The sequence below is a fragment of the Antedon mediterranea genome, chromosome 4, assembly GCF_964355755.1.
Source record: "Antedon mediterranea chromosome 4, ecAntMedi1.1, whole genome shotgun sequence".
Classification (NCBI taxonomy): Eukaryota; Metazoa; Echinodermata; class Crinoidea; order Comatulida; family Antedonidae; genus Antedon; species Antedon mediterranea.
In genome coordinates this window covers 31,322,140-31,347,320 of record NC_092673.1, presented here as the reverse complement: position 1 = coordinate 31,347,320, position 25,181 = coordinate 31,322,140, and the positions used below count along the sequence as shown (strand labels likewise).

At 34.7% G+C, this 25,181-nt stretch overlaps 2 protein-coding genes across 2 annotated transcripts; one reads left to right on the top strand and one right to left on the bottom strand.

Annotated features, from left to right (window-relative positions):
• The first annotated feature begins 886 nt into the window (after nucleotides 1–886).
• Nucleotides 887–12,357, top strand: LOC140047289 (choline transporter-like protein 2). Its single transcript, XM_072092211.1, has 21 exons — nucleotides 887–1,027; nucleotides 1,656–1,704; nucleotides 1,785–1,858; nucleotides 2,162–2,243; nucleotides 2,608–2,692; nucleotides 3,239–3,394; nucleotides 3,812–3,869; nucleotides 4,175–4,361; nucleotides 4,887–4,970; nucleotides 5,315–5,427; nucleotides 5,650–5,784; nucleotides 6,772–6,871; nucleotides 6,999–7,091; nucleotides 7,482–7,593; nucleotides 7,841–8,109; nucleotides 8,258–8,352; nucleotides 8,579–8,682; nucleotides 9,098–9,171; nucleotides 9,993–10,158; nucleotides 10,312–10,396; nucleotides 11,557–12,357. The coding sequence occupies exons 1-21, from the start codon at nucleotides 955–957 to the stop codon at nucleotides 11,667–11,669; spliced, it is 2,307 nt and encodes a 768-aa protein (XP_071948312.1). The 5' UTR covers nucleotides 887–954; the 3' UTR covers nucleotides 11,670–12,357.
• A 3,446-nt stretch (nucleotides 12,358–15,803) lies between these two features.
• Nucleotides 15,804–21,332, bottom strand: LOC140046345 (uncharacterized). Its single transcript, XM_072090963.1, has 5 exons — nucleotides 21,155–21,332; nucleotides 19,296–19,342; nucleotides 18,975–19,081; nucleotides 18,402–18,504; nucleotides 15,804–17,942 (listed from the first exon to the last, which is right to left on the bottom strand). The coding sequence occupies exons 1-5, from the start codon at nucleotides 21,223–21,225 to the stop codon at nucleotides 17,875–17,877; spliced, it is 396 nt and encodes a 131-aa protein (XP_071947064.1). The 5' UTR covers nucleotides 21,226–21,332; the 3' UTR covers nucleotides 15,804–17,874.
• Between the last annotated feature and the right edge of the window lie 3,849 nt (nucleotides 21,333–25,181).

Below are 25,181 nucleotides of genomic sequence, written 5' to 3'. Positions count from 1 at the left end.
ATTTGTTTTGAATTTAGGAAGTTTCTTCAAAAAAATGTTTGACCTGACTATATCTTGATTTTGAAAATCAGTAATTACTTTATAATTGAATTATAAAATCAGACAATGCAAATTACATTATGATCATTATATCATCTTTGTTTTTGTTCGACTTTAAGAATATGTGTGTTTTATTTTCATTTGTGGACATTTGATTCTAAAGCTGTGTCTTCACTCAAACTAATTTGACAAAAAAAGTGTGATGTGCCCAAATATGGTAATTATATGATGTCATCATGTCCATATATGGGTGCATCACACTTTTTTTGTCACATAAAGTTTGATAGTGTGGACAGAGCTTTACAGGGTAATGAGCCTGCTTCATTATAGAGAATTAATCATAGTAGAAATTCTCTTCCAGTGGAGGTTTGGGAGTTGTACAAGATCCCTCCCCTTCCGTTTTTTATGGTGCTCTTTTAAAACTATAAAGTACCAGTAAAAGCGATGGTAAATAGGCCTAACTTAGCCTAGCTTATTACTATTGAAAACCAAACCCCAGTAAATCCTGACTGCTTTCATGTACAAATAGTATTACCATAGACCAATTTATAGGTCCATGGTAACTATGACACTGGGGCTATAACATAGAGAAATAGTAAGTTATGCCAGTAATTTACAATAGCGAATTTATCTGCCTGTTTTAATTCTAGAGAATGAATTAGCAACCTGTAGTGAATATAAAGAATGGATTATCAGTGAGGTATTTCTAAAAACCTTGCAGTCCATTGTTATTGTGATATGAAAAACTAAAGGTTGATCACTATGTGCTTGACAGAGCAAAACCAAACATACAAAAGCATTTTATCCTGTTGGTCATGGTACAGTAATCATAGAATTAAGTAATTGTGTTTATTTGCATCATTTTGTGCTGTACGTATTAAATAGTGCCAGGGTGTATCTGTCAAAAGTTATAAAATGGGGAAAAGTAAGGACAATGAAAGTGACGATGAAGGGTCAGAAGTTGAGTTTGTTTCTGATAAAAATTATGGTATGGTATGGTTGTTATTTTGTTGTAAGAAAGATTAATTTTGTATTTCCTTATACCTAATAAAGTAGGGAACGTACTGCATATCAGGGAGGTACCTGTGCATATACTGTTAATGCACAGTTGGTTTCATTTTATAAGTTTAAGGTCATAACAAAACGAATATATTACACATACTGCCTAGTACTGCCAGCGTTTTACGAGGCAAAGAATAGAATGTTATAGTTCTATTTTTAGGCCTATATTGTCAATGTAATATTATTATTATTATTTATTGCCAAAAACCAGTTACAAACAAACAAAAACACAGAAACTAAGGGAGTGGACAGGAACCTAAAAGTGAACCTAATCACTATAACAAGAGTTCAGGTTCCGTACTCCCAAAGTAACAACAATGATATAAAATAAACTATATAAAAATACTTAAATAACAATAGTTTTATTTTGAAAGTAAGTAAAATGTACTAAGTATATCCTGGTTATTAAATCAATGTAATATCCAAGTCCGTAATCCCAATTAATTTATTGTTATCACTTATTTCTTGTGCTTTCTATTAACTGTTTATAGTCTTTTTATACTGTGTTTACTCTTTCCTATTATTTCCTAATTCAGATTTTTATTCAATTTCAGGAGAACCTGAGAAATATGACCCATCCTTTCATGGACCAATTCACAACAGGTGGGTATACTAATTTACATATATCATAATTTACATATGTGTTTCATAGTAATATATATTTTATATTTCTTTCATTTCAGGGGCTGCACTGATGTCATTTGTTGCGTTATTTTTATCGCATTTGTAATTGGAATGTTTATTGTTGGTGGTTATGGTGAGTTCCATCTTAAAATGAATTTTGTTTAAAAATAGGCAAAATGAAAAGTGTAGAGTTGGTGATGCCCAAATATGGATTTGGGAGTATGGAATGGGAAATTATATGTTTTTACTTATAAAATGACAAAATATTTTTTCCTTTAAATTACAGTTTTTTTGGTAAATACATTTTCTTTTTGATCCAATTTTTGGTCAAAGTAGTGACATTCAACAACAAAATTGTTCAAGAATTATTTTTTCAGGGGGAAAATATACATCTTTAAATGATAAAGTTGAAATTAATTGTTTGTCTTTTTTGTAGCCTGGATAAATGGAGACCCCAGAAAGTTGGTTTATCCAACTGACTACAAAGGACAAATATGTGGAATCACTCCTGCAGTAAAGTAAGTTTGGCATTTCTAAAGCTCTGTCTACACTATCAAACTTTATGTTATCAAAAATGGGCCCATATATGGACATGATGATGACTTCCATATTTGCGCACATCACACTTTTTTTTGTCTAGTCTGAATAGTGTAGACAGCTATAGCTTTACAGTTTGAACATGTCACTGTCGAAATACTCCAATTGAATATGTCAAATGGCAGATCTAGGATTTTACAAAATAGGACCGCAGGTTTTAAAAATTCAATGTTCTGCCTTTTATATGGTTTTTATTTGTACATGAAACCAGTATGCCACTTCCCCTCTCCCAGCATGAACACCAACAAAGAAACTTTTGAGTTTTCATACATTAATTTATTTTAGAGACAAACCGTACTTGTTCTTTTTTGATCTGTTAAAATGTTCGGCAACTTTCACCAGCTTTCAGTTATCTTGTCCAACCAAACAGGTGAGTATTTAATTTTTTTATTCTACAAAAAATGCACCTTTTTAAAAATAGTTTTAACAGTTTAAAAACAAGGGACCATAAGACAACAAGGTAGCATGTAAAAAAAAAAAACATTTGGGTATAGTATCTGCCCCAATTTCCCATACTTCAGTTCCAACACTCATCTTCATGCCCAGCCCATCCTATGCCCTTTTAGTATTTGGAGTGTCATTGCGCTCTCTGTCATATGAGCACAATCTAAAACTTGTCATTCCTCTCTGTCGAATGAAATCGTATTGTGAAAGAAATTTCACAATTCATGGGCCTGCATTGTGGAACAGACTTCCAAGTGATATTACACAGTGTAGCTCATTAAACATTTTTAAATCCTGTTTTAAACCCATTTATTTGAACAAGCTTTTATTTAAAATTGTATCTCACTTGTTGTTTAGTTATGAGAACGATTATTTGTTTATAGACGCTATATAATAGTTGTTATTATTATAGACGCTATATAATAGTTGTTATTATTATAATGGTTTATTAATGTATATGTTCTTTTTGCAGATATGTGTGTCTGAATGCCCAACTGAAACTAACACATTTTATACTCAAGTATTTAGTGCAACTGTAGGAGTGAGCTTACCAACCGGATCGGAATTTGATTCCACGTATTGTGACTATGGCTTTACTCCGATTGTTTCCAGCACAGATCCTTCTTATGTATGTATAATTCTATTGTAATTTAAATATCATCATCAGTATCAACTGTTTATATTTATTTAAAAAAATTATATACAGACTCCTATTAAGGGGACACCTTTAAGCTAAGTTCTCATTATAAAGGCAACGTAAGGATGCAGACCCAATGCAAGCGAGTTGACCAATGACAAGCGATAGTTTGAATAATCCATCGCTTGTGATTGGTCAAATTGTTGTGCTTACATCCTTGCGTTGTGTCTTTGCATTGCGTCCTAGTGAGAACCAAGCTTTGGGACCCAACAAAATGTCCCCTTAATCAGCTTGTCTCCTGTATTTTTGCTTGGAAAGTGTCTCCTTAAAAAGGGTGTCTAAAAGAAGAGTTCTACTGTATTTTTTATAAGCCCCACCATAATGCCATTTTTGCTTGTTTTTATTTAGTGGCAAGGTATATTAGAAGCTGAAAACTGTCCAACGTATTACCTAGAGAGCCAGCCATGTAAGAACATGATTCATAATATTTTGTACAATAAATAGTCAATTTAGAGTTTATTTTAACTAGAAAACAACATAAAATATATTTGGAAAGAATAAGTGCATTTCCTTACCCCCATCCATTATCTGAGCCAGAAATACACAGATGGTCGAGCTCATAGCTCAATTTGATATCTCAAAAATAATTAATTTTTAGACAAATCCTTACTTTTATTGGTGTCTCAAAATGTTCATCCACCTGTCAGGAGTGATATCGCCAGGTTGCCTAGGAGATTTAATGTTTGTGTTTTTTTTTCGTTACTCATAAAGATCTAGATCGCTGCATCCCTAAGTTCCTGGTTGATCTTGTTGAAGGAGTTATAGATGCTGTAGCAGCAAAAGACAACTTTACAGCAGAAATAACTAAAAGCTTACAAGACAACGGCCTCACAGAACTCAATGTACCATTCAGTGACGAGCCTTACAATCTAGAATTGCTTGCTGAAAATTTATCAGAGTATGTTTTTTGATAATTGATTAGAATTAGTAAAAATGGTTGTAACTCACTCACTTCCTAAGCCTAAAATGAGACTTTGTTTATAAGCACGATAAATTATAAAATAGTTTATCCATCCTGTAATTAACAAGTTGCTTGCTGTTGGATGCATATGAATAAGAGTAGTACACATTTTTTTTTATTGGTAAGCAGGACATGGGAGGAAAAATAATAAGCAGATTTTGTTTTCATCATGCACATTACAAAAATATACTTCTAACCACTTTCTGGAACTCTACTTTAAACTTTGTTTGTAGGTCCTGGTCATTAAAAATGTAAAAATAAGTTGGACCTAAACAATATTCATTGCCTAAATATAATCCATATGTTCAATTCCTAACACAAAATTACAGCTTCAGAAGAATTTTTGTTATTATCGAACAGCAAAATAAATTAAGGTTTATGCTTTCATATATATATATATATTGGCATTTTTAGAAAAGTCGTTTCATTTCTAATTCTAAGTTTGTATTTGTTTTTATATAGCGCTGTTGCATTTTTTCTAAATTTCCAAAATGTTGCTACCATGATTCTGGACGACTTCTATGCAGTTTGGTATGCAATTATCTTGTAAGTACAATAAATATGTAACTTATATTAGATCAAAGAAGAAGATTTGTCATACACACATGGTACCAAGTAAATCAGCTGCAAGGCCGTAGCAAGTGGTTAAAACCAGACGAGGCAAAGATGCTTTAAATATAATTATTAATAAAAATGCGGTGATCTGTGCTAGGAAATTAGGGATGGTGGTGCCAAAATTTGAAATTTCAGACGATGCGAGTGCCTGAGTTGTACTTAATGAATCGGTACATTTTCCATATAAGGCCTACCTACTGTATCTCTAGTTACTGTATATATGCCTAGCCATTTCTAAAGATGTCAAATTTGATGTAAATCCGTTATGTTCACAGAGGATTGGTTGCTGCTATGTTGGTGTCATTTGTTTATATTGTCCTTATGAGATTCATAGCAGGTCCGATGGTTTTGTTTGGTATCATTGGACTCCATGCAGTCACTGCTTGGGGTATGTATAATAGTTGTTTTTGTTTTTAGATTGTTTTCTCATTGTAATCACACATTATTCATTAAAGCAGTTGTTCAAATGGTTTTAATTTCACAATCTTCAGAAAAATAACTCAATAAAATGTAAATACAAATTTAAAGATTGATTGACTGGTGAAAATGCAGTTCATTAGTTCGAACCCTGGTTAGCTTTAGATTTAACCATTAACTCTCCTTCTTTAAGGTTGTTATTACTGCTGGACACGGTACAAGGATCTTGATGATATGCAGAATGCTGCAGAGCAGTCATTGGCCGACATTGGCTTCACGACTGACCTTGATAGCTACCTCAATTTGAAGGATACTTGGTTTGCATTTGGTAAGACAATGTCATATGATTGAGATAGTTAATCAGTGGTATTGCACTGGCTGAACCGAGTACTGGTACTGGTTCACTTATAGTGGTTCAGTGATACTGGTTTGGTGGTACTGTTGTACTTGTGCAATTGGTACTGGTTTACTGGTCCAACTGTTGTACTGGTTCTACTGGTTCAGTGGTACTAGTGCACTGATAGCCCACTAGTTCAGTGGTACTGGTTTACTGATAGTCTACTGGTCCAGGTACTAGTGTTACTGGTTCACTGATAGCCCACTGGTTCAGTGGTACTAGTGCACTGATAGCCCACTAGTTCAGTGGTACTGGTTTACTGATAGTCTACTGGTCCAGGTACTAGTGTTACTGGTTCACTGATAGCCCACTGGTTCAGTGGTACTATTGTACTGGTTCTACTGGTTCACTGATAGCCCACTAGTTCAGTGGTACTAGTGCACTGATAGCCCACTAGTTCAGTGGTACTGGTTTACTGATAGTCTACTGGTCCAGGTACTAGTGTTACTGGTTCACTGATAGCCCACTGGTTCAGTGGTACTATTGCACTGGTTCTACTGGTTCACTGATAGCCCACTAGTTCAGTGGTACTAGTGCACTGATAGCCCACTAGTTCAGTGGTACTAGTGCACTGATAGCCCACTAGTTCAGTGGTACTAGTGCACTGATAGCCCATTAGTTCAGTGTTACTGGTTCACTGTTTCACTGAAAGCCAACTGGTCCAGTGGTACTAGTGTTACTGGCTCACTGATAGCCAACTGGTTCAGTGGTACTAGTGTTATTGGTTCACTGATAGCCAACTGGTTCAGTGGTACTAGTGTTACTGGCTCACTGATAGCCAACTGGTCCAGTGGTACTAGTGTTACTGGCTCACTGATAGCCAACTGGTTCAGTGGTACTAGTGTTATTGGTTCACTGATAGCTTACTTGTTCAGTAAAATAAATGTTTTTATTTCATACTTTTTCTGTTCTTTCTAGGTATCGCCTTGGCTGTTATTTTTGCCTTACTACTACTCATCACCATTTGTCTATGCAAGCAAATTAGGATTGCTGTTAACCTGATAGAAGAGGCTAGCAAGTACGGATTTTTAACTGATTTTAAAAATTTAAAACTAGAATAATTGGTGCAAAAATGTTACTCTAAAACTGATCCAACTATACATAAACTATGCATGCAATTAAATATACTCATACTTTATTTATAGAGCTGTTGCGTCTATAATTTCAACGCTTTTCTTTCCTGTCGTACCGTTCATCTTACAAGTGATACTGTTCTTTGTGTGGGGATCTATTGCATTGTATCCTTTTTACTTTCAAAATCTGCGGTTGGTAATGTGAGGTGATGACAAGGGAGATGACCATATAAAGCTCTGTTTACACTATCAAACTTTATGTGACAAAAAAATGTGATGTGCCCATATATGGAGACATGATGATGTCATATCACTACCATATTTGGGCACATTATACTTTTTTTGTCAAACTAGTTTGATAGTGTATATATAGCTTAAGGATGATTGGGTGAAAAATGTTAATACACTATTGATTGTAAATATGGCAATGGATCTGATTACGTCGATAATGATGGTGATGATGAATTTTGTGATTATTGATATTATTAAAGTATATCCATTTTAACATCGAGTTGATATTGATATTTGTTAGTTGTTATACCTTAAGTTTATTAGGTTCCTTGCAAGTTCGGGGGTACAAGATTGCCTCAAAGTGGCGCCCTCTGACTCTGCTTTCAATTTTGAAGCCTTTGAAGTACCAAGAGCTGATTTTGAATGTGATTGTAATGTAAGTTTATTATTTTAATTTATGTAATAATTTAATAATAATTAAATGCAATTTAACTAATAATTTGTTTTTCTCCACCCCCATTTTTTTTACCAACCCATAGTTTTACCCCACCTTTTTTTTACACCACCCAATTATTTTTACCCCACCCCAATATTTTTACCCTATTCCCAAAACCCTCATCACTACTATCAATTTATATCAACATGAGGTAGTAAAGATTTAAATTCTCAATTTGTTCTCTTAGGAGGACTACACTAAGGATACAGACACTGTGTTGGATTTAACCATGTACAACGATACCGAGATCTTCTGCGAGTTCCAATCATACCAGCTGCCAGAAGAGACAAACTACTTCCAGGCTTACAACCTGTTTGGTCTTTTCTGGTTGATGTACTTCATCATAGCACTGTGTCAGGTGACTCTTGCAGGTGCCTTCGCCTCATGGTATTGGACGTTTGATAAGAAGGACACGCCCACATTTGCAGTCACGGCGTCTTTCTGGCGAGCAATCAGGTTAGAAAGAAAATTGCTTGTCTAATAATTTGTAACGCAATTGTTTTGCTTTGATTTTTTTCACGAGTGTTATTGTACAATATGTTAGTGAAAAAAGTTTGGAAAAAGTTGTTGGTGCTGCAATAATAAAAACATTTCTATGATTCAGGTATCATTTGGGATCGATTGCTTTTGGTTCGTTGATCATTGCCATCATTAAGATGATTAGAGTCTCCCTGGAATATCTTGAACGGAAATTAAAAGGTATGAAACAAATTTATATTTCCAATTAAAACTTTGCATGCATACGATAAGCTAATAAAAAGGTTGATTAAAAATGATATGAAAACAGTTTTAAAATGTGAACATCAAAGCCTGTCACGCTTTAATTGATTTTAAACTTCAGGTTCCATCTAGTGATATGCTGATCATGCCCAACTCTTTATAGATCTTTTGCAGCTCTATAACCTGTGATGTTTTTTGTTTGTAGGTCAACAAAACGATGTTGTGAAGTATCTTCTCAAATGTTTGAAGTGTTGTTTCTGGTGCTTGGAGAAATTTATGAAGTTTCTAAACAAGAACGCTTACATTATGGTAACCATCTTTATTATAAAAAAAATACTGAATCAATGTACTTTGTGGGAATGTGGGAAGATACATTTCATACTTCTTCTTCAAACTTCTTGTTAGGCCAAGAAATATAATTGTCGCCGACCACTCTTAACAATTTGGTTATGGTCTTTATATTCATTCATGTGCAATCACTCAGAGGCCTGCAACGTAGATAACATGGCGAGTCATGTTTTGTGAAAATAAATGAATGAAAATATTGCCAGAATTTTACCATTAATAAATTTTTATTAAAAATTAAGTGGAAGAGGAATTTCTTTGATGCAGGGCTGAAATTTGAATGTGGACTGCTGATAAGAACTATGTTATCTATTTCCATTGACTTTATAATTGAACGCAACAGTTTTATTTTCTTTTTTAATATTTTTATTTATTTTAGATTGCTGTTTACGGCAAGAACTTCTGTACATCCGCAAAGAAAGCCTTTTTTCTTCTGTTGCGAAATTTCCTAAGGTATTATCTCTTTCCACATTGTTAATGTTGCCATTTTTAATTGTATATCCAATTACAGTTTACTTTAGAGGAATTTATCATATCTTGCTTTCTACTAGAATTTCTCATAAGAACTTATACCGGTTCAAGAAACATACGAAAGCATGTAGAGATAGGTTAGAATTCAACCAATTGCAATGACAATGAATTATAGCCAACCTAACCATTGTTAGAGGTTGATCTAAAGGGGTTGAGTTGGATGCGTCTCCTCTGATTTTTCTTATAAAATATTATGTTTATGCCAGATACACAGGTTAAACCTTATTCAGTAGCCACCATCCCATATGATACTGTAGTATACAGTAGTAAGATAAGTGAGTGAGTGAGTGGCCGAGCGGTTAAGACAGTGGAACCGTAATTACGTAGCCATAACATCGGCAGGGGTTCGAGGCTCACTCACTCCATGGTTCTGGTGGTAGAACGAGTCTTCTCGGATAAGGACTATAAACCGTAGGTCCAGTGTACACATCTAGCTCGTGTGCACTTTAAAGAACCTAGTACATCTTTCGAGACGAGTAGGGGGTTACCCCGGTGTATTAGTACATCACAGCCACTGATCACTCTGGGAGATCAGTCTTTGACTGAAGAGGTCACCCAGTATAAAGATAAAACAAACAAAACAAAGAAACATATTATTTTGAAGGTTATTTTAATATTAGGAGTTAAATGCATGGTATGAGCCTATTGACATCAGTATTCTGCAGTACATTTAATGCTGTTAGAAATATGGGAATCAACTGATAATTGTGTTTTAATTGTGCCTTTTGTTTGTTTTACTTCAGAGTTTTTGTTGTCAATCAGCTGACAGATTTCCTCTTATTCCTTGGTGTATTGTTTGTTGTGTTTCTGTGCTCCGTATGTTCGTTCTATTATTTTACGAACAGCATCACTATTGTGGCAGAATACGTTCCCGCACCTGATGTGAACTATTATTGGCTGCCAATCATAGTAAGGAAATAAGCATATTTGTTTGTGCTTTTTAGACTTCAACCATTTTTATGAAATTACATTATAAAGACACTATATCCTACTTTTTTTTTAGGTCATTCTATACATAAGTTCTGCATGAAGAATAATGTTATATTTTTACTTCTTTTTTAGACTATTGGTGTTGGGTCGTATGTTATTGCAAAAGGATTCTTCAGCGTGTATGATATGGCTATTGATACGTTATTCTTATGTTTCTGTAAGTATTGGACCTCTGATATAAATTGTACTTATTGAATATTTCTTCAAAACTCATATTGGAGTTGTGTGTAAACCCAGAACACAGTAAAGAATGAGAAAATTTTGGATGTAAAAACCTTAAAACAAGCTTGCCAATATTCCGATGAATATCTACACTGGACTATATCAAGAGACAGCTGTGGTCTATTTTCAGTGCACCAAGCCTCAATGTAGAAGCTATGAGATAAATGATTTCGATCCAAGTCGGCCCTAAACCGTCTCGGCCAAAGTCAACTCAACTTGGCCCCGTTAAAGTATGGAACGCAAAAAGTGCAAATGAAGGGGATTGATAAAATAATATTTCTTCACAATTTTTTAACTATGAATAATTCTGACTTTTAATGAATATTAATATTTAGACAATAATATATTTAGCAACAAAAATAGGAATGATTTCACCAACTTTCCTTTATTTACGTTTAATAAAATTTCAAATTGCACAATTGAAAACAATTCGTAGCTGCGCCTCCCTGCGCGTTTGGCAGCTTTTTCGATATCTACAACTGCTATGTGTTTTCGCTGACCGGGGATTCCCCTTTTTTAAAATGCAAAGCATGGACAAAAACGATGTACGATCATTTTTTCTATGGCCAAATGTGATGGAACGTAGGTCTCCGTCTTCGATTTACTAAATGCGGTAGGCCTACCTGCACATGTTTTTGTAACACGCGGGTACTTCTATTCATATCGGCAATGAGTTCATTTATTTATATGATATTATTTAATTATATTATATTTTTTATTTCTTCATTTTTTAGAGTGGATAGGCCTCTAGGCCTAGTAATAATCATAATAACATTAAGTACTTTTTGCGTTCCATACTTTATTGTGGCCGAGTTGACCGATTAGTTTTTGGCCGAGTTGACGTGAGGCCGAGTTGACTTGAGGCCGAGTTGATTTGAGGCCGAGTTGACTTGGGGCCGACTTGACGTGGGGCCGACTTGACTTTGGCCGAGACGGTTTGGGGCCGACTTGACCTGCACCCAGATAAATACAGTAGCTATATTTGTACTAAAACATTAAATATCCTCCTGATTATCTATTATTTTATTTTATGTTTCTGCTTTCTCCAGATGATGATTAGAGCAATGTTTCATATTATAACACCTTCTCTTTTAGTGGAAGATTTGGAACGCCATGATGGCTCACCAGATAAACCCTACTACATGTCTAAAGACCTAATGAAAATAGTTGGCAAGAAAAACAAAAAAGTGAAGAAAACAAAACAATAAATTCTGGAAACAGAATGGAGCTAATTCTTCAGGTCTCTGTCAGAAGTCTTGAAATGAAACCATCTTGCAAACGAGTGAAGCTCAGATTCAAGTCTATCATTAAAACAAAAATCTGAATATTAACACTATAAAAATGTTCAAAGCTCAGTTTCCAATTCCTTTAAGCTAACTCTGCAAATCATTCAAACTTAATTTGTTCATCTTTAGGATGTTTTATATTATCATCAAACTTATTATTGGACCCTTTGTTAGTAAAAGGGTAAAGGTAAATTTTGTTTTATAACTCTGTCTGTACAGAGATTTATTTATTTGAAAGGTAATTAAAGGTAAGGTAAGTCCTGTATTCATCTCTAAATGTAGAGAAATGAGCTGTTAGAAGCTCATTTTACTCAAATTACTAAATTTCACACAGGTACTCATTTACAGCTGAGTAGACTGGACCACTAGACCACTCAGCTACCCAACTCTATATAAATGCGGTCAGGCGATTATAACATTTGTCTTTTATTTTACTGGATTTATTTTCTTTCAATTCTTTAGTCCGCGCCCTGCGATTACTAAGATATAGTTTTGAAGTAAATCATTTCTTGAAAGGTCTAGAATAGAAGGGTGCTGTATGTATTTTTGTATTTGTATACTGTACATCCATCGTTATTAAGTTAAAATATTAATATTTATACTATAGTATAACACCTAAATGTCACTCAGATTGTTGAGTTTTGTTGTCAAACCTGTGTGTTATGGTGATTTCAATCCATCATGTGTCCAGTAGAACAAATACATCATCAGGGAGTTGTTAATTAATTAATTCAACTCCATATTATCATCATCAGTCACCTAAACTTCTCTGTAGTAAGCTCTGACAATTATTTTGTTTCTGGCTCAATGATCAGGCTTTGTTAAGCGGCGCCAGTTTTAATTTAATCTAGAAGACTACGGCATGGCATTTCCCTGTGTATATTACCAAAATTTAAAATAAAAATGAGAAAAATTGTAAAAGCCTGGACCAACAAGACAAGAGAAAAATGAAAAGTTGCTGGTTGTAAAAAAAACAGAATGCAAAAATACAACAAAATTATACAAAGAAAATATTTTACCAGTGAAAAAATGATCTTAAATTCACTTTCACTAGCCTATATTACATATACCGTATATATTTTCATCCTAACAAAATTTTGTTGAATACGGTATGCCATTTTCATTCACACATAAAAAAGTTATTCAGTTTACCAAAAATTGGAAAAGAACAAGTATTTTTTTAAAGTTAAGAATTTGAAAATTGTAGGTGGCGCACTACATCGAGAGCGCGGGTTTTCGAAAAACAAAAAACAAACCTCTTATATTGGTAAGAAACATTTCACGTGCTTATTTCCTAATTTTTGTTGGTCTAACAAATATTAAGATTCCTCCACTTCGCTAGAGTAGAAAGTAGGACTAGCCTAGAATAGTAGTACTGTAGGCCTAGCCTATAATAGCCATGCCCAGGCCTAGCTAGGCTATACTTTATTCTAGGTAGGCTAGGCTAGAGTAGAGAGAGTAGGCCTACTACTAGCCAGTTGGGCCAGGCCCTACTCTACTAGGCCTAGGCAGAATAGAGGCCAGGCCTAGCCCTCACAAGCAGACAGAGGTCTAGGCGGTAGGCCTAGTAGTAGGCTAGCTAGTAGTTAGGGATTTCGATCCAAGTCGGCCCTAAACCGTCTCGGCCAAAGTCAAGTCGGCCCCGAGTCAAGTCGGCCCCGAGTCAAGTCGGCCCCGAGTCAAGTCGGCCCCGAGTCAACTCGGTCAAAAAATTGGTCAACTCGGCCCCGTTAGCGATTTTTTTACATAAGTTGGGGACCCCCTCATGAAACGTCACAAAATAAACATGAATAATTCATCAGTTAAATTTTCTTGTTCCGTGTGCACCCAAGCGTATAGCAACAAGAAGTGATTACACAAGTGCGGTACGATTCTAGGCCTATCTCCGCTGTTGTGGCGTGCGATTTCATAGAAGAATAGCGGCGTTTTGTGTGGATTGTTGAAATAATCAGCCTTTAGTTTATGGTGTTTTTAATATAATTTATTACTAAAGAATTACGTGTTAAAACTATAGTTTCTATTAATACTATTAGGCCTAATTATTAGTCTCTAAACCCATGTCTATTCTAGTAGTAGCTGTGTGGGTTTGTGTGACGTGTGTGTGTTAGGTATGACACAATCCGAGTAATAAGTCAGCAAAAATAAACATTACACAAAAATACATTTTTTATTCTTGTGGGTCAAATCTTCCCATCTCATGTGTTCATATACGGTACGCGCATTTTTAAAGTTCCTTTGAGTACATGCATATTGTTTGATAATAAAATAGCAGAATTAAAAAAATACAGTACACAAATTATACACATTCTTTATTCTTGTGGGTCTAAGCTTTCTTTGGGCTATGTCCAATGAATTACTACTTAGTTTAATGTCTTGCCTAGCTGTTGATTAGCCTCGACTCGACGCATTTTGTGTGAAGAAGAGTGCGCGAAGGCAATCACGTGAATTGACTTAGAATCCTAGGCCTACTGTAGAAAGTTATCGCAGTTGTGTAATCACTTCTTGTTGCTTTACGCTTGGGTGCACACGGAACAACAAATTTAACTGATGAATTATTCATGTTTATTTTGTGACGTTTCATGAAGGGGTCCCCAACTTATGTACAAAAAAAAAAATCGCGCCCCGTTAAAGTATGGAACGCAAAAAGTGCAAATGAAGGGGATTGATAAAATAATATTTATTCACATTTTTGATTGATTATTAAGCATTCATACTATTTTATTATTAATGATTATAATGAACATTTGGATAATAAATAGGAACACATTGTAGGCCCAATAATGATGATGCACGTACGTGGGCGCGTATGTTCGTTTGTGCGTCAAAATTCAATAAACATGTCCGATATGCGAGGACATTTATTATTAGGTGTAATAAGATTGTTTGGTTGAATCATTAATGTATAAAATAATGTTAACTCCATTGTTGAATCACGCGTAGATTTCTTCAGTGTATGCATTTGATTAGGCGACAACATCTGAGACCCATTCGTAGCTGCGCCTCCCTGCGCGGTATTTTCGCTGGGGATTCCCCTTTTTTAAAAACCCAAATCATGGACAAAAACGATATGTACGATAATTTTTTCTATGGCCAAATGGTGGAATGTAGGCCTACGTCTTCGATTTACTAAAATGCGGTAGGCCTACCTGCACGGGTACTTCTATTCATATCGGATAATGAGATCATTTTTTTATATGGTATTATTATTATATTATATTTTTTATTTCTTCATTTTTTTTAAAGCGTGAATAGTAATAATCATAATAATATTAAGCTGTTTGCGTTCCATACTTTATTGTGGCCGAGTTGACAGATTAGTTTTTGGCCGAGTTGACTTGAGGCCGAGTTGACTTGGGGCCGACTGGACGTTGGGCCGACTTGACTTTGGCCGACACGGTTTGGGGCCGACTTGACCTGCACCCGTAGTTAGGTTAGGCCTACAGGTAGCCTAGTAATTGGTTAGGAATGCCCCCTGTCTTGTCCTAGGCTAGGCTATAATACTGTAGTATAGGCCTCTACTAGCCTAGCTAGGCATATACACAGTAAATTGCAGTTTAAGTAGGCCTTTGTAGTAGCCTAATTCGTGTTTATAATTTGTGATGATTGATAATGAATTCACATTTTTTTCAATGTAAATTGTAGGCCAATCTTTTAAGAACATTTACAGTAGGCTTAGCCTATACCTAACCCTAATTTGTTTTCTCATACAGTACGATTATTTTAATTAACATGGTGTCCTGAAATAAATCCCTTGAAAACGCTATGTTATTTTTGTATTCATGACTGTTTCTGTTTCTGTAGCATTAAAATCGTAAACTGTAATAATAACTAATATTAATAGAGGCCTAGCCTAGGCCTAGAGCTAAATTATTTTTAATATTTGATAAAATACCTGCCTGTCTGCATGTCTACCTAACTGTACTAACTAGCAGCATACTGGATTTGAGATTAATTTGCAAATATAATATTGTATAAATAATTTTACTTTATTAATGCAGATAAATGCAAACATTTAAATTGTGATAATATAATTAGCGAAGGTTTGTAATTCCCTTTATTAATTTAAACTTTATTTAACGATAACATCCTGTACAATACATCAACATAAAAAAAACTTTGAAATAAAAAATTGTTTGTTACTGTAATAAATTTGCATAAAAAATGAATTTTAAGTCTGAAGAATTATTAAACTTATCTGTACTGTACTTCTTTACTATACATGTTAATCGGAGATCAGGCCTTGTCGTTTGAGGGGTGAGAGTGTGATCACTCACTTAAAGGACAACCTGACCGAAGACCATATTTTTACAACGTATACATATGATTTCAGAACAATCGCGAGATTAAGGATATCACCGCACGCGCTCGCCGTACAGCCGTCGCTGTAAATTGCTGTGACTTCACAGGTGCATCTCAAAATCTACTTAATGAGTCTAGATAAGCAAAAGAAACAATAAAAAAGTCAACATTTATATTTTTTAGGATTTATTTACAAAGTTTGGTTACTAGAAATGTTTGCGATTTGCCAGAAAACTCGTTACGTAAATTTTTAGATGCACCTGTGACGTCACAGCAATTTACAGTGACAGCTGTACGGCGAGCGCGTGCAGCGATAGTCCTTAATTTCGGGATTGTTCTGAAATTATATGTACATCCCTAATACGTTGTTAAAATATGGTCCTCGGTCAAGTTGTTCTTTAACACCAATTAATGCTCCTATTTATGGCACACTTTTTATAATTGGTAAACTTCTTTACACCAAGATACAGTAGAACCTCCATTTTACGTACGGTACGGGACCGAAAGGCGTACGTAAAACAAGGGATTCGTAAAATCAATGTTGACCTTAAATTGACCCCAAATACGTAGAGATCGTAGCTAGCCGTGTTTGCCTACTTCTGTACAGTATGCAGGTGGTCACTAGCTAGACCTAGGCCTTGCCTAGACTATTCAGGCCAGGCTAGCAGGCCTAGCAAGATGTGAGACCTAACTAGAAAAGTACAGTATATACAGGCTGTACGATGTTTAAATAAAGTGTAAAATATAATTGTTTTCTATCAATAAAAACAGTCGCTGCTTTAGGGGGAATGCACGTGCGTAGCTTGTCCCACAAACAGCAGAATTACTCACACAGCCATGATTGTGGCTTTGTGTGCTTTGTTGTTGTTAAATTGCGCCCTCAATGTAAGAAAATGATGACGTCATCGGTTATTTTAAGCGTACGTAAAATCGAGGGAACGTAAAATCAGGGTACGTAAAACACAGGTTCTACTGTAGTACAATAACTATGTACATGTACCCCTATAGCACCATCTGAATGTGTTTAAGAGTGCAATGGCCCGAGACATTTTACTGTTACTTAACAACCACACCTCCTCCTCCCATACAAGGAAAGAAAAGCAAACATGTTTATGTTTGATCCTAACTGAATATTTGCCAAATCTTTATAAAATGTCTAACTTAATCAAAACCAATGGATTATTTGAGAAACAAGATTTACAATTTTTGTAAGGTGTTCGGTGTATCGTTATTAGGCACTCTAAACAAATTATACTCTCATACTAGTCATAGAAGGCCAAAACAAAGTTGAGGAATCTAACGATATCTTATAGTAAGGCACGTATTTTAAAAATTGCAATTCAAATGATAGGACATTAGTTTTTAAATTAAGCACTTTAATTCTTAGACCCTGGATGCGATATTTCTTTTCGTACATAAGTTCGGGACCCCTCATGAAATGTCAAAAAATAAACATGAATATTCATTAGTCAAGGTGTGACGTAAGAATTGATCTAACAACAATTCACTAATGCAAATGCTTTCTGTCTAGCCGTCTGTGTAGTCGAGTGGATTAGGCTATGGACTTTACATGTCAATGTATGGATTTCGAGTCCCATAAGCAACTTCTTTTACTTTATAATGAGAGAGATTATTTAGAGGGTTAGGTTTAGTGATATTTAGGAAGAAGTTCAGCTGTCCTTCACAAAGAGGTCCCCAACTTATGTACGAAATAAAAATCGCACCCTGGACAACCCCCACCACCCCCTATCAAAATCCTGGATCTGCCACTGACAGGTTGTTGGTTGTCATGTTAGTTGTTGCAGGTTGTAGGCACTGTAAATGGTGGTCACATTGAGGTGATGTGTTCTATGTCTGATGGAAGCCCTCTATTAGCTGAAAATTGCATAGAATTACCTGGAAAAAAAAAAAAAAAAAGGTATGTCAATAAATAGCCCTGAATATAAAACAATTAGACTAGACGGTCATGATCTTTTTTTGGCTTGTGAAATCCACAGTAGTACTAACCATCAATTGGGTTTATCGTAAATTGCGTAAGCGATGCATAATGGGAAGGGTTTGGGAGCAATAGCTCCACCACCAGTATATAAAGTTTGTATTGTACGCTTGCCAAACCCTTCCCATCATGCATTCTGCAATGACGTTTCTCGCGAAATCGATGTATTTGCAATAAACCTTATTGGAAAGTTAGTTCGGCTAGCAAAAGGGTATGGGCAGGTACAGTAAACTCAGTGAGCTATTGTTAAATGACTTCAATTCATTTTCTTGAAAGAAGCATTGTTTCTTTTGTAATTTTCTACTGCACAATTTATATGTTATGCGGCCTCTACTCTTTAGATGCGTTTCTTTACTTACTTTTTGGGACGACTTTAAAGTAAGGCTTGTTTTCAACATTCGTCTCTGGGTCAATATTGATATTATTCTTGTCAACAATCTTCCAATATTCTGTTTCACCAAGCTAAAAAAAATCAGAAAAGGAACTACATTACCATTTATTTAATAGTTATTTATTTTTATTACAGCTATTAATACGGGATTTCTATACCATATGCTAAGCAACTTACCTTAGTTCATAATGTCATTGTCTACCAACAGTGGCCTATTGAGGTTTCATAGTACAGAGTATTTCATATCAAGCCATGCTATTATGACCTACTGTAAGTGTAAGTATAATGTACCCCTTTTTCATCGTCTAGCGGAAAGTTTACATACACTGCGACACACATCATATGCATCAATTTACACACACCGCTGGATTACACTTTATATAAAACACAGTAAAATTTCAGAATTTTGCTACAGTAGGTGATATGAAAGGGGACCTGGGGTAATGCAAGAAGTGCAATGGTTACATTAGTACTGTACACTTTGTATTATTTATTAAATAAAAAAATACCTAATTCAATTTAAATAAAATGCAATACATACACCAAAAGTAACCCTGACTAACTCTTTTGCATTCGTAATTCCAAGATTGTTCAAAGTTTCCAGAGATGTGTTTATTTTGCGTTCACCCAGTTGGCAGGTTTTGTTGTCTAAAAGTATAGAAAACACACAGATTTGGAGAGGGTGTAGGTAAGTAAAGTTGACATTGAATTGCTTTTATTTGAATACATTAAATAATTAACTACAACTTTCAAATAACACTACAAATAAGAATGGTCAGATAATTATTGCAATTTTTCAACAGTGCAGTGCTTATTTGACCATTACTTTGGAAACGTAGTAATTTCTGGAATTCCCACTTACCCGTTAGTGTATCCTGACCTCTTGCATTATCTTGCTCATCAGATACACTGTAATGACATAAAAATACTAATAATTAGGCCTACCTTACTTACAGGCAACTCTCTGACAATACAGAAAAGATATGGTGTAAAGCTATGGGACTGTAGCTTAGTGAGAGTCATGTGTATGAGACCTGTCATTGCTTGTGTCGTATTAAAATGCACACATTTATTTTATTTGATTTAAAATCAGGCTTTCAGTGCTCTAACGTAGGCCTACAGTACTATACACTCTGGTTTTATCTAGCCCTAGGCCTGATGATCGTCTTTAGAATTTCATTTATCAAAAGAAATTCAATGGAGAATTCGAACATTATTTAATTTACCAATTGTTATTACCCTATTCATTATTAGATAAAGCTAATATAATACAGCAATTTATAATTTTGTAGCAGTTTCGGTGACCTAATATAAACAAAATGGTGTCATGAAAGGGTTTAAATGGAATACCCTCTAGCCCTGTTAACAGGCTAGCTTGCGATAGTCAGCCTAAGGCCTGTCCTCTTTACAATTTCCAATTTCATTATCAATAGAAATTCAGTTGATGAATTCCAACAATGATTTTATCAACATTGTTATCCTAGTGATTATTAAAAACAAAATTGATATTATAATACATCAGCTAACCTCATCTTGTGGCAAGTTTTCTTAACCGTAAACCGTACTTATGGTTTCTATTAACACGTCATTGATAATAGGAAACCCCTGTAGGTCTGTTACGATAGGCTAGTCTGCGATAGATGGAAAGGCCTAACAGTAGCAGTGGCTTAATCTTACTACAATCGACTAAGAAAAAAAGCACCAAAGAAACAATCAATTGCAAATTCTGAACATTATTTGTCTAAAAACATTTTGTGGTTCTATTTAATATAAAAGCTAAATATAGAACCCTATTTGGCGAAATATGGCGTTTTCCATTTCTCTACGCCCTCTATTGTTATGACATAACGTCACATGACTATATAACAATTGAGAACAAATTTAGCTCCAGGCGTACATTGTAAAATCAATTGTTTGTTATATTTAATTAAGCATAAAAAAGCATAAAACTAGAATGTTTTCCCATTAATCAAGTATCAACTTTTCACAAAATCCGAGGGATATAATAACTTGCAATTTAAATATTAATAATTATTGCCGAGTCAAAATATGCTAAACTATAGTCATAGGTAGGTAGGTTTTTTACGTTTTGTGAAAATAATGAATATACTGTATTACTTTAAAAACATTAAACCAGGTCATTCTTTGTCTTAAATGTACATTCTATGTTATGATAAAAGTAAAAAAAATAGCTTGCGCCAAATGTCCTCTCGTAGACGGTGCCTAGTTTTGTAGGACTATCTAATAAATAGTGGTAATTTACAAACATTGTACACTTGCTTGTACAGTCTGTCATTGTCTTGTTGCTGAAGTGCGTTTCTTTTTTTGGCAGAATCACTATGATTGTCCCGTTGATATCGCACAAAGTGGGTGCATCACAGAAGCTTTAATTATTATTACTTTTGTTCACATGGTTACCAATTACAAATCAAGAAAGAGTGAAAAAGTTGTATCTATGTCAAATTGTGACCAACTTTAAAGAAGTAGATTAAAATATTTTTAGAATAAATAGAGAAGTGGCCCAGCGCTGTGATGCCATTATTTTTATTCAATTTCGATTCAATTTATTCAAAATTACCAAAAGATAAAAATATATCAAAATTACATCAAATTAAGATGTACATAAAAATAAGTAAATACATTATGGTATTTTACATTATTAAAATGATCATGGTAATCATTTTTACTGTGTCTATTCTATAGGTGTGGATAAAAACTTACCAATGTTCTGTAATATTGTCGATCAGTGTGCCTACATCTTGAAAATTTATGTTGCGGAGGATTCTGATCATAAGATGTTCTTTTAATTCTATTAAACATAGCAGCAAGGATTTTGTAAATATCTGTAGCAGGAAGTGTTCAAGTACTGCTAATGTGCTCTTGAAGCATTTTTGCCACAATACAGTGCATTTAGTTAGTGGTCATGCTTATTAAACCATACTTTACAGTCAAAAACTTTGTATTGTCTGTTTTGTAGCCTATAAAAGAGGTGTTTGTTACTGACATATTTTATCAATAATGGATTGTACCATATCAGGCCCAGAGGGGTGTTTATCACTCATTAGTTTTAAAACCACATTTTTTCAGAACTCCATGATTTTTTTATTTACTCTACTAAACACCAATTATAAAATTTTTTTATTTGTATTTTGGTAATGAAATTTCATGTCTTAAAATATTGTGAATCTACCATTTTGGTTTGGTCCAGCCTCTTTATTGTGATGGCGGTTGGTGATGCAAATGATTGCATTTGAACACACAGTACAAACACACAGTATTGAATTACTGACACACCTGATTGTATTCATGCAAGTTGATTGGTTAATTACATATCACAAGCGTTTGGTATTACTACTATTAGTTTACCATTGAACGAAAATGTTTGTTCAGCTTTTTGAGAATTTATGCAAGGTTTTTGCGTGCTGTCTATATCTGTTCTACTCGGCATCCAAAGCACTGCCTGCCTTTTTTAATGGTAGCGGGACGATTCGGCAATGATTCTCAGAGAAACTGTTGGATAACAATCCAATAAAGAAAAAAAAAACATGAAAATCTGAGTTGCTAGGGCCTAAAACATTGCCATTTTAACGATGTAAACAAATTACTCGTATTTTACGTATCTTCTCCAAAACCACTGAACGGTACGTGCTCACATTTGGCACACTGAAGTTTATTGATGGGCCGGACACGACAGGCTATGTCACTTTCCTGAATTTTAAGGATAAACACTAAAAAAGGCAAAAAATAGCAGTAATTTGGCCATGTTTTGCGAGTTGTCACGTCACGTATCAACTACACAACCTTCTTTGTTGTGTACCGCAATGGCCCGATTTTAAAACGGCATTTAGTCTCGACAGCCGCCCAACCGTATCGACTGATCGCGTCGTTGAAGTTTTAATTAATTTCACCTATCCTATGAACAGAAAGTATTTTGTAAATCACGGTTTGGCCCTGTGAGTAAAATGCTGTGGCCATTGAAATTAAGGCTTAGTAGGTTTGAGTTTGAATCCACGATAGTGTAAATAATAAGTATCTCCGCTTAAAGCAAAAAATCTAAACCACAATGTAATTACAAAGAGTAGCAAAAAAGATACCAAACCTCAAGCAAAAAAATTGCAAAATATAAAAAACCATTAAAAATAAAAAAAATGTAAATGAAAAAAAAAAAACAACAAAAAAGCACATGCACACACACAACTAAATTGATTCCGAAGTTGTGTTTCCACAAAATATCAGATATAAAAGTTTGTGTCCGGGCGCATCATCTAATTTCGACTTTTTGTGTTGATTTTAAAGTCCGTTTTATTATTCCAATGCTCACATCTTAATTCTATAACTTAATTTATATTTATATTTTATCATTAAAATGTTTTAATCTAACGACTGATTAACAGACGTCACTTTCTGATGTGCACCCTAGATTAATATTCACACAGCACAAAGTCCAATATCCAATCCAGTATTGCGCTTTTATAATACTTAGCCTAATTATCCCATGCAAATTATTTTTAAGGTAGACAAGATCGTGCGGAGCACAGGTTATTGCTAGACCACACTTTAATTACAAAGTAGCCAATAGGTACACACACAAACAAAACGATTCCAAATGGTTTGATACATTGTTGAACATAACTTAACAATTCGTGCTTCCTCAGCAATGTGTTTTTCATTCGAATTATGCCCCACTTTTTTATATTATCTATATGTATCAAATAATGAATACACCACAAAAAACACCCACAATAGTATAGAAAGTAAAGTTCCATATCCAGTATTGCTTTCATTTTTTAGCTTACAGATATTTTAAAGTGAAGGGATAGTTTATAACAAAATCAATGGCTATAAAATAGTTCCAAATTTTATTCTTGATACAATTTATTTTTTTTTTATAATTTTTCAAAGTACTTTTATTATACCCCTCACACCAAAAGCAAAACTCCGGAGACACCCCGGAGTTGACGTCCCGCTGTTTGGTGTGAAAGGTAAAATCAAGCAACTCCGGAGTTTAAAACTGCGGGGTTGAACAGCTCCGGACATTCTCCGGAGAGCGAACTGCGGGGACACCCCGCTGTTTTGGTGTGAAAGGTACCAACATCAAACTCCGGAGTGTTTCGGGTCAAAAGGTCATCCTCACACGATCACTCATTGCTTTAGTTTTATTTCAAAATACTTTAAATATTTGTACAACATATATAGCGGGTTCAAAAATAATAAGTAGTATCAATAAAACATTATATTACTTCTGAGACTTTTGAAAGTAATTATTAAATTAAACATATTATTAATTAAAATGATTCTAATGATCGTCGCTATGTAAAAAAACAAAATAGAGGGCGACATTTACAATTTTATTTTATAAACCCCGGAGTTGCTAGGTTGGTGTGAAAGAGGTATCTCCGGAGTTTCTCGACGTTTTGAATGATCATAAACCCCGGGGTGTCTCTGGAGACACTCCAGAGTTTTGGTGTGAAAGGGGTATTAGAGTGCGCTTTTGTTATACATGCAAAGTATATAACCATATATTAAGGCAGGAAGGTTAACTGATACTGATACAGTGATAGTATATTTTTAATTCTGCCAGAAATCTTGATAATTATGGCATAATTATGACATTTTACTATAGGGGAGATATTATATTATAAACATGGACATAGCTTGAACAGGCTGGGCAACCCCATTAAAATTTTTTTTTTTTATATAATTAAAGAGATATTTTGTATAGGTTAAGTTATATTTAGGAAGTAGGTAGCTATCATAGAATGGTGATAATTAATGTGCCCTAATGCACATTCAGCTTTCTGTAAACTTCTTGAGAATTGTTGCCAATGCCACATGACGTTAACTGATCACGTTCACGCCATCTATAGATGCATCTAAAGTTGGAGCACTCTTTTTTAATAGCCTCGCTTCCTGGCCTAGCATTCATCAATGATTTAAGATGGAAATTGAAAGAAAGTAAAGTGTGTTAACACACTTACCTTTTTTCAATTTCCAAAGAGAAATATTCTCACCATCCAACTCATATACATAGATTGGTCACTGTCAATTATTATTATTCTTTACTAGCAGTTATACCCGCTCCAGGGTGGGTTTCAAAATTAGTTTAAAGCCTTCTCAGTATATAACACCCAACGCCAGTATGTCCCTATACTTTCCACACCCCACACTATTTTTTGAAAACAAACTCTTCCCAGGACAAATTCAACTTCAAATGAGTATATACATAGCTACGATAGGCCTATGGTTTAAGTACGTTGTAAACTTTGTAAATGAATAGGTGTCATATTAGCTAATTTTGATCTGCGGGCTCCCAGCCTTCTTTCTCCTCTCACCTCTCACCATCCCAGCCACAATTAACAAACCTTAACAACTCTACCCCTGGACAGTTCAAATTTAGTAACTTTTCCTAGTACAATTCCAATCATATACTTCATTACGCCAGTATTTCCGCTCCCCCTCCTTCCTCCCAACACACCCCAGATACTGGGTGATGTGTTTAAGACGATTCCAGACAAATTATGTTAGCCATCACTCCCAACCCATAATCCCTCAGTGGCAGTTTTAAAATGTAGTACATTCCCAGTACAGTTTCAGTCATGGTGATAGGCCTACTTCCCCACCCCAAACTCTCATCCCCTTCCCAGGGATAATTAAAATACTTAAACAATTTCCTACCACAATTCTGGTCAATTTGATAACCTACTACACCTAGCCTATGGAAAATCCCCACTATCCCCTGAACCCCAAC

Bases quoted from the DNA above. Each gene is read 5' to 3' on its own strand.
- LOC140047289 (XM_072092211.1), top strand. From the start codon at position 955: ATGGGGAAAAGTAAGGACAATGAAAGTGACGATGAAGGGTCAGAAGTT. The intron at 2,244-2,607 runs GTAAGTTTGGCA...AATTTATTTTAG, and splicing joins GGAATCACTCCTGCAGTAAA to AGACAAACCGTACTTGTTCT. The intron at 7,092-7,481 runs GTATCCTTTTTA...TAAGTTTATTAG, and splicing joins GTGTGGGGATCTATTGCATT to GTTCCTTGCAAGTTCGGGGG.
- LOC140046345 (XM_072090963.1), bottom strand. From the start codon at position 21,225: ATGATCAGAATCCTCCGCAACATAAATTTTCAAGATGTAGGCACACTG. The intron at 19,082-19,295 runs GTAAGTGGGAAT...CTATACTTTTAG, and splicing joins AGGTCAGGATACACTAACGG to ACAACAAAACCTGCCAACTG. The intron at 17,943-18,401 runs GTAAGTAAAGAA...TTTTTTTTCCAG, and splicing joins CTTTAAAGTCGTCCCAAAAA to GTAATTCTATGCAATTTTCA.